Source organism: Trichechus manatus, unplaced genomic scaffold, assembly GCF_000243295.1.
Source record: "Trichechus manatus latirostris isolate Lorelei unplaced genomic scaffold, TriManLat1.0 scaffold00015, whole genome shotgun sequence".
NCBI classification, from domain to species: domain Eukaryota; kingdom Metazoa; phylum Chordata; class Mammalia; order Sirenia; family Trichechidae; genus Trichechus; species Trichechus manatus.
Window position 1 is genome coordinate 8,929,129 of NW_004443951.1, and position 8,775 is coordinate 8,937,903.

The 8,775-nt window shown below is 52.4% G+C and overlaps 1 protein-coding gene across 1 annotated transcript in view; it reads left to right on the top strand.

Annotated features, from left to right (window-relative positions):
- Nucleotides 1-8,360, top strand: part of TAL1 (TAL bHLH transcription factor 1, erythroid differentiation factor) — an 8,728-nt gene extending 368 nt beyond the window's left edge. The window contains exons 2-4 of the mRNA XM_023727035.1: nucleotides 3-115; nucleotides 1,409-1,503; nucleotides 6,241-8,360. Coding sequence (XP_023582803.1) covers nucleotides 3-115; nucleotides 1,409-1,503; nucleotides 6,241-6,689 — 657 coding nt within the window. The 3' untranslated portion in view covers nucleotides 6,690-8,360. The remainder of the gene's footprint in view (nucleotides 1-2; nucleotides 116-1,408; nucleotides 1,504-6,240) is intronic.
- Nucleotides 8,361-8,775: the final 415 nt, after the last annotated feature.

Genomic DNA, 8,775 nt, shown 5'->3' on the forward strand with positions numbered 1-8,775 from the left:
AGCTGCCCGGAGACGGCCGCATGGTGCAGCTGAGCCCGCCCGCGCTGGCGGCCCCCGCCGCCCCGAGCCGCGCGCTGCTCTACAGCCTCAGCCAGCCGCTCGCCTCGCTCGGCAGGTCAGAGCAGCCACGGGCACCGGGTCTTCCCTGGGCACTTCGGGAGCCCACTGTCCTCCTCCCAGTGGGGTTGTGCGGGTGGAGCACAGAAAGGGAGGAGGTTCTTTTAAACCCAAGGGCTTTGTAAAGCCTCGAAAGCTGGAGGCCCGTGTGTGAGAGAGTGTGTGTGCGGCAGATGTGGGGATGCTCTGTGACTGTGTGGTGTGGCGGGTGTGTAAGCCGAGGTGAGGGTGTGCAGGCATGTGCCTGTGAGTGAGTGGATGAATAGTGTGCTGTGTGCTGGTGGCGGAGATAGGAGGGAGTCTGTGAGTGTGAGTCCCAGGCACCAGTGTGTCTCAATGTGCTCTGGTGTGGGTAGAAGTGGACATTTGCTGCCGATGGATGTGAAAGTGTTCTGGAAGCTGCAGCATCTGTAGACAGGTAAGAGATAAGGATCTGAGGGTGCTTGCAAGAGAACACCCTCCTCTACTCTGCTGGAGGTCCCTGTCTAGGGGTGGATCTGGTCCTCTTGCTCTCCTGCGCCCCTTTCTGCCCTTAGCTGAGGCCTCAGGTCCGGCCTCTTTTTTGCCATTTGTGTGAGGGCATCCATTTCCCAGCTGGGGCGGCTAGGATGGTGGAGAGACTGAGGCAGGTTTGGGAGGCGGGACAGAAAAATGAGGCAGAGAGGGAGATAGTGGGGACAGCTAGAGAATCAGGGAGAGACCCTGAGAAAGAAGCCATAGAGAGCAGAGTGGATGATGGCAGAGAGCGGCTGGGGGTGCAAGTCAGCAGTGGTGAGTCAGGGTTTCCTGCCAGTTGTCTGCCCATGGGCCCCATGGGGCCATGGTGAAGGGGCCGGGGGTGGGGCAGTGTGCCCTTTGTGGGCTGCAGTTGCACACTATCAGGGTGTGAAGGCCACATCTATGTGTGCCCTTCTTTGGGGGTGGAGCCTTCTGTGTGGAATGTGTGCTTGTGTCTGGGGGAGAGGTGTGTCTGTCCGTGGTGTATGTGTGTGTGTGATTATTTTTGTGTTTGCTTCATGTGTTCACCTCTGCTTTTGTATGTGGAGGGTGCATAGGTATGTGACCCTTCTGCCTTTGCTTGTCTCACTATAGAGAGAGGATGGGAGCATCCCATGTGGTGTGTGTGTGAGTGTGTGTAATGCTTCTGCTATCCCCAAATTCAAGTGTTAAGGGACCAGGGTGGCCCTTGTTTTTCTGGGGAGGGCATTCATGTGGGGAGGATCACTGAAGAACCTCTTTCTCTCCTCCACTCTACATGTGGTCTTGTGATCTGACCTGGTCCCTCCCACAGTGGGTTCTTTGGGGAGCCTGATGCCTTCCCAATGTTCTCCACCAACAACCGTGTGAAGAGGAGACCTTCTCCCTATGAGGTGGAGATTACTGATGGTGAGTCTACCCCACCCTCACTTGGGGACCTACCCCTCATGCTGGCTAGAGCCCTCTGAGGGAGAGCTATTCTGTAGATGTCTCACAGATGGGTGGGTCACCTTGGAACCCCACGCTGCAAAGCCCCTCACGCTGCAACTGAGCTGGGATCAGGGGACGTCATGGATGGGACTGAAGAGCCACACTCGCAGCCCTGGGAGGAGGGGACGTGAGGGAGAGGCATACAGTAAGGCTTAACCCAAACCTCTGGCATCAGTTCTAGTCCCAACTCTGGGCTCCATTCCTACACTTTGACAAGGATGGGGGGTGGTGGTAAAAACATATGGTGTCCCCCGACTCTACTCACTGACCCTCAGGGATTTCCTACTCCTCCCAAGTATTTCTCCGGTCCTCTTTGGAGTCTGGGGTCTGCTCCCTGCCTGGAATTGTACCTTTACAGATCTCTCAGATTCCTCCGCTGTGGGGCTCTCTCATTCCCTGTTCCACACTCTGGGCGGAGACATGGAGTTCGCTTCCTGACATCACAAATTCTACCTTCCCCTTAGCTTCCCTGTGGGGAAGGTGAGGGGCTCAGCACTGCTATGGTGGGCCGCCTGAATACTCTTTGGCCCTGAACTTGGGGCTAGAGTTTGGATGAGTGGGAAATTTGGAGGAACACCCCCCCCCCCCGCCCAGCGCCCCGTCCCCTACTTCCTGTGACTTGATGTAGTAGATGGGTCCCAGCACCAGGGGGCAGGAGAGCAGGCTCTTCAGAGCTGAGGGACTTTGAGCAAATCCTTGGAGCTCTCAGGGCTTCAGCCTGGCTGGGGCTTGGGGCTGCTGTAGGAAGGGCAGCCTGAAGCCTTGAGCCAGGCTGAGACTTACACAAGGAGCTGGCGGGAGGTGGTGGTGGGGGACATGTATCAAGTGTGTACTGAGTGTGGGCTTTTGGAGGAGAGCCTTCTGTGGTGCTCTGGAGAAGAGGGGGCTGGGGTCTGGACAATAGCACAGATTTCCAAAAGACCCAACCGACCTGGCTGACAGCGTGTAGAGCCAAGAGGGAAGGATGATGGGGGTGTCAGTGCCGCTAGTTTAGAGAGAAGTCCACCAGTCTAGGAGAGATGGGTGTAGCCAAACAGGATATGGGCAGGAGCAGCTCTGAAGTTCCCCGGGGAGGAGGCATTTTCTACAAGGTCAGAGGAGTTGGAAAATCAGTCACTGTGTGTATGTGTGCCCCCACGTGTGTGTGTGTGTGTGTGTGTGTGTGTGTGTGTGTGTGTGTGGTGGGAGGAGGTGAGGGGGAGAGAATTTGGGGGGAGTGCTAGAGTATCCGGAAACAATTACCCATAAATGTTTCAAGTATTTACTGAGCACCTACTTAGTGCCTGGCCAGGGAGACAGAGGATGCCATAGGGACGGACAGACTTAGGAGAGAGAAAGGTGTAGGGAGGTGTAGTTCTCTGGGAGGGAGCTAGAGAGGAATAGGCTGAAATGTGGGTGACAGGGAGGGTGTAGGGTAGTGGGATGTGCCCACTGGACTTTGAAATTAGAGACTGAACCAAAAAGAGTCCAGGAAAGTGGAACTGATGCGAGATTTATAGTTAGGATTTGATGTGGATTCCTATCGCTGAGCTTTTTGGGCCTCAGTTTCCTCATTTGTAAAATGGGGAGGATATTAGCTTCCTCCCCGATTGTTAAGAGGGTACAAGCAGGTAAAGTGTTTTTAGGGCCTGGCTCAGGGAAGATGCTGAGGAAACGTGAGTGCTCACCTCCTCCCATCCCCTTCCCTTGCTTGTCAGGAAGCTGTGGAAGGGTTTTGGTGACAGTAAGTCCCTTTCCACCAGAGACTGGAAACTCCTTAACACGAGGGATCTTGTCTTTCTTACGACTCTACTCTTAGTCCCCAGCACAGAGCTGGCCACAGAGAGGTCCACAAGCAATTGTTCAAAGGGTGGGGTGGGGGCAAGGAAGCAGTTGCTAACAATCATTGCTACCATTTATTAAACACCTACTATGCACCATGGTGGCACAGTGGTTAAGAGCTACAGCTGCTAACCAAAAGGTCAGCAGTTCAAATCCACCAGGTGTTCCTTGGAAACCCTATGGGGCAGTTCTACCCTGTCCTTTAGGGTCGCTATGAGTCAGAATTGACTCAACAGCAGTGGGTTTTGTTTTTTTTTTTTGGTTTTATGCACCGTGGATATCGTGTGCTTGATTTTTAGTTAATTCTCACCACAAGCCCAGGAGATAAATAATATTATTGTTTCCATTTTATAGATGAGGAAACTGAGGCTCAGAGAGGTTAAGCAGCCTGCTCAAGATCACACAACTGAGTCTTGGACCATCTCCATAGCATTCATTGGTCTGAGTCCTGACCTCCCTTACCCCCTCCCCTTCTGGAGTCTGTCTAGCTTTAGCTGTCATAGCGCCCCTCCCCCACCCATCCAGGGACTTCCCTCAAGACCACCAGCAGTAGCTGAGTTAGGGTACGGGGACTGGTCCTCACTGTATCCTAGCTGAAGGATTCTCTCCATCTGGCCTGGAGGCCAGAGAACAGCAAGTTGTTTCCTCTGAGGCAGCCCAGGGTAGGACTGGCCAGCAGGTATGCTGTGTTTTCCTGGCCTGAGTCTGGCCTCTGGCAAAGCGTTGACTGGGCTGGGGCCTGGTGGGATTGGAAAGACAGCTTCAGAGGCACTGTGGGCAGGGGAAACGTGACACTTCCTGGGAAAACATGGTTTCTATGTGTGTGTGTGTGTGTGAGTGTGTGTGTGTGTGTGTGTGTGTGAATGTGTTGTTGTTGTTGGGTCGATTCCGACTCATAGCAATCCCGTGTGACAGAGTAGAACGTGTAGGAGAGAGAAAGAGAGATGATCAAGCAAGAAGTGTCGGTACGGATCAGCTGGGTCACAGGACTGACCACTGAGGCAAAGTCTGCCTCTGTCCTAGCCTCAGTCTTCTTAACTGTAAAGCAAGCGGGGGGACTTAGATCATGTCTTAGCCCTCCCCTTCTCCTCTACCCAAGTTTCCACATTCTGAGGTCTGGTTCCAGGGTTCCTGAAAGACAGCAAATAAATATCCCAGGACTGGCAGTGCACTCAGTGCACCAAGCTTCCTGAGGACTGCCGTGAGCCTGGCCCTGGGCCTCGGTGTTGGGGAGGGAAGCGTCACCTCAGCCCAGGAGCTCAGGAGCACTAGCAGAGCCCTCCTCTGTCTTCCCCTGGCTTTGGGAATCCCGGGTCAGGTACAGTGCTCTGCACACTGCAGGTGCTCGATACATGTGTGTTGGTGTCGGCCATTGCTCTACCGCCTTAGTACACAGAACGCTAGTGAATATCGGTCCTATCTGTAGTCAGTGCATTGTAGAAAGGGGAGACTGGGCGGCCCTCGGAAACCCGCCTAGAGCTTCAGGCCACAGCTGTGCACGTCTGTGCGTGACTATCTCTTTACTCCTCTCCTTGAGGAAAGAGTCCACGGGAAGGGTGGGGGCGGGGTGGATCCCTTCCACTCTGGTTTCTGCCTTCCCCTCCAGTCCCTACCTTTCACTGCAAATAAGTCAGTCAACAGACATTGACTAAGCTCCTCCTGTATGCTTTTTGTCACCCTTAGAATAAAATCTCCACATTTTACTGCAGGGCCTTATGGAATCTGAGCCCTGCCTTCTTGGATCTTGTGCACACTAGTTTAGCCGGTGATCCTCGCTGGGAAAACATGGTTTCCAAGTGTGTGTGTGTGTGTGTGTGTGTGTGTGTGTGTGTGTGTAGGAGAGAGAAAGTCTAGCTTGGTTGGCTTCAGCCATTTTCCAGCTCAGAGCCTTTGCGCAGATGCTCTACTGTTTTCCCTTCCTCTGCATGACTGGTTCTTCTTCAACCTTAAGTTCTTCTAAATGTTACCTCCTCAGAAAGGCCTTTCCACCAACCTTAGCTAAACGTAGTGGCTCCTTTCTATCCTTTAGTTACCACTTCGGCCCCTTGTTTGTTTTTGTATTGCTTGATACATGTTCCTCCTCATTAAACAGATTACCCCATCTATCATCCCCTTAAGATGTAACCTGCATGAGGGCAGGGCCTGTGTCTATTTTGTTCATTTGTATTCATCTTTAGTGCCAGCCACAGGGCCTAGTTTTTAGTAAACGTCTACTGATGAATAATAATAGCTGACATTTATTGAGTGTTTAATCTGAGACAGATATTGCCTTAAGCATTTTACTTGTTGTTAGTTATTAGATCCATATAACAGCCTTATGACTTGAGTTACTAGTGTTATCCCCATTTTACTGACGTTGGAGCTAAGGCACAGAAAGTTTAAGTGACTTGACCATAGTCACTCAGCTAGTGAGTAATAGGAATTGAACCCAGGAAATCCAGCTCCAGATCCTGTCTTCTTAACTAGTATGCTATGTGGCCTTTGGCACAAGTAAGTAAATGAATGAATGAATAACAGGATCCCTGCCCTCAAATGTCTTACAGTCAAGAGGAGGAGAAACATAAAGTCATAATCTAGAGTGGTGGAGATAAAGAGACTGTAGGACCATGGTGGTTGGTTAGATCTGTCTGCAGGGGTTGAGGGAAGTCCTCAGAGAGGAGGAAACATAGAAACTGGATTCTGAAGGGTGAGTAAGAATTTTTTAAGTAAAAGGGAAAAAGGCATTCTAGGTTTCCCAAGTTCCCCAGAGGATGGTTTTTCTTTTTTCCTGCAGATTCCCTTTGGGGGATCCCCAGCCCATTCTCCTAACCCTTGTCCTCCTACTCGTCCCCCTAGGTCCCCACACCAAAGTCGTTCGGCGCATCTTCACCAACAGCCGGGAGCGGTGGCGGCAGCAGAATGTGAACGGGGCCTTCGCTGAGCTCCGCAAGCTGATCCCCACGCATCCCCCAGACAAGAAGCTCAGCAAGAATGAGATCCTCCGCCTGGCTATGAAGTACATCAACTTCCTGGCCAAGTTGCTCAATGATCAGGAGGAGGAGGGCACCCAGCGGGCCAAGCCTGGCAAAGACCCAGTGGTTGGGGCTGGTGGGGGTGGCGGTGGGGGTGGTGTGCCCCCAGACGACCTCCTGCAGGACGTGCTTTCCCCCAACTCCAGTTGTGGCAGCTCCCTGGATGGGGCAGCCAGCCCAGACAGCTACACAGAGGAGCCAGCATCCAAGCACACAGCCCGCAACCTCCATCCTGCCATGCTGCCCGCCACTGATGGAGCTGGCCCTCGGTGATGGGTCTGGGGCCACCCAAGGGACCAGCTAGGAGGGTGCCCTTAGGCCACCGGGATGGTGGGCTTCAGGGCAGGTGGTGCAAGCCTTGGGCAGCTCTGAAGTGGGCAATGGACTTGATGACCTTTCCTTGATGTCTGAACTTTGGGAAGCCCTAACTGACCCTGGGGCTGGCTTTTCTGTTTACTGCCCCTATAGGAGAACAAAAAATGGAGCAAAGTGGTAGGTACTTTTTATGAAGACGGCACGGTCTTCCCTTTCCCCAAATCCCTAAGACTTTCCAAGTAAGAGGCTCAAGTGTCACTGCTTTCGGCCTGGAGTTTGGGAACCCTGTCTTTGTTGAGACCTGGGGTTGTCAGCTCTCCCCTGAGGCATCCACCAGCCTCTGCCTTGTCTTCAGCCCTTCCCATGCTGGCTGGGGTGGCTTGTGTGGCCACTTCTATCCAGTACATAGGTACCCAATAGCTGTCCATTTCTTAAGCCCCATCTTCACCCAGGCTTATGCTGAGCCATCTAGCTTGCCAGCTGCTGCAGACAGTCCCAAGACTTCAGGTGCCTTCCTCAGGGCCTGGTTGAGGAAGACGGCCAGTGGACAGCCTGCTCTTGGCTAGCTGGGACAGAGGGACAGAGAGTCCAGTAGCCCTTACTCCTTGCCCTGGGGATCAAAGCTCTGCTTCGTCCCCACTGAGACTTGCCTTCCTGATCCTTGTGGCTGTGGGGACTGAGTCTGCAGCCGTGAGTGTGCCCTCTTGGGCTTTATGTGAAGGCAGAGGAAGGGCTCTGGGAAAAATGATAGAGTGAAATGGAGCAAAAGATATTTTGGGCATATGGGCTTCAAATCCAGCTGGCGTCTCAGAGTGACGTGCCTGTATTCTCGGCTACACGTCACTGTTCGTGCTGGTGGGCATGTGCCAGGGTGCTGATGGCATACGGTGGTGCTGAGTAGATGTAGCCGTGTCTGGGCATTCTCCTAGATGCTTAGAGGGACCACCCTGCTGCAGGATGTCTGTTTGCTTGTGGTCTGGTCTATGTCCTGAATTGAGCACAGACTCTGTCCTATTAATTCCTTGAATTTGGATTTTTGTTTAACTTTAGTTATTGTTGGGATCTTTAGGTCTCGATATGACCCAGGGTACAGCCCCACTTCTAGGGCTTGTGGAGTCCAATCAGATACGAGGCCCTGGCTGAGACCCAAACACGTGTATATTCACTTGGTCGAATCTTTAACATCGCTTGACAGTGCAGCTTTCAGTCATCAAGGGTGTATATGCAAGGTTGGCTTCATGCAATAGGAGGGCCCCCCCAAAAAAGTTGTACATGAAAGTTTTTGTAAATCACATCTTTACCCTTCATCTTTTAAAGAGATGCAACAGCAAGTCCTTTTGTAAAATGAAGAATCCTTTTGTAGAGTGGATCACTACCCCCTCGTTTATCTCCTGTGTCAATCCAGATGGTAAAATGTGGTCTTCATAAGGCTAGGCCTGCCTGTAGCTTGCATTCCAAGTCCATGGAACCAACTGCACGAAAGCCCTAGATACCTGTTATTGTACCCTCAAGTCTCCCCCAGCCCTCTCCCACCAGGTCCTGCCTTTGAGGTCAGAGGAAAATGATTGTATGGCCCTGCCCTTTTGTTCAAGAACCCATCACTCTGGCTCTCGGGAAAGCCCCTCACACGTCTTCAGTTTCAGCACAGTGGCTTTCTCTGGTCACGATGGGCCCTCGAGTCCGGCCATATCCAGTCCAGTCAGGGAAATGATCCCTGCTCCTCTCCTCCTGCTTTTAGGTTGTGTGGTCCAGTTCTTGGGGATCAGAGCAATGTGGTCAACCCTTGTGGTACTCTAACTCTCCATCCCACTTCAGCCACCCGAAACCATAGTTTGATGAACATTAGCATTGGTTCCTTTTCAGTGCTTGGAAGGGCCTTTGAGAAATCCCATCTGTCTAAAGATGGAGCAACTGTCCTAAGTGCTGAGACTATGCTTACCTCCCAATGGATTAATGTAATTTGGGAGTGAAAAGTTGCCACAGTGTGGATGGGTGTGTGGCTTTTCCCAGATGGATTACACATTCTATCAGGCACTCAAGCTTC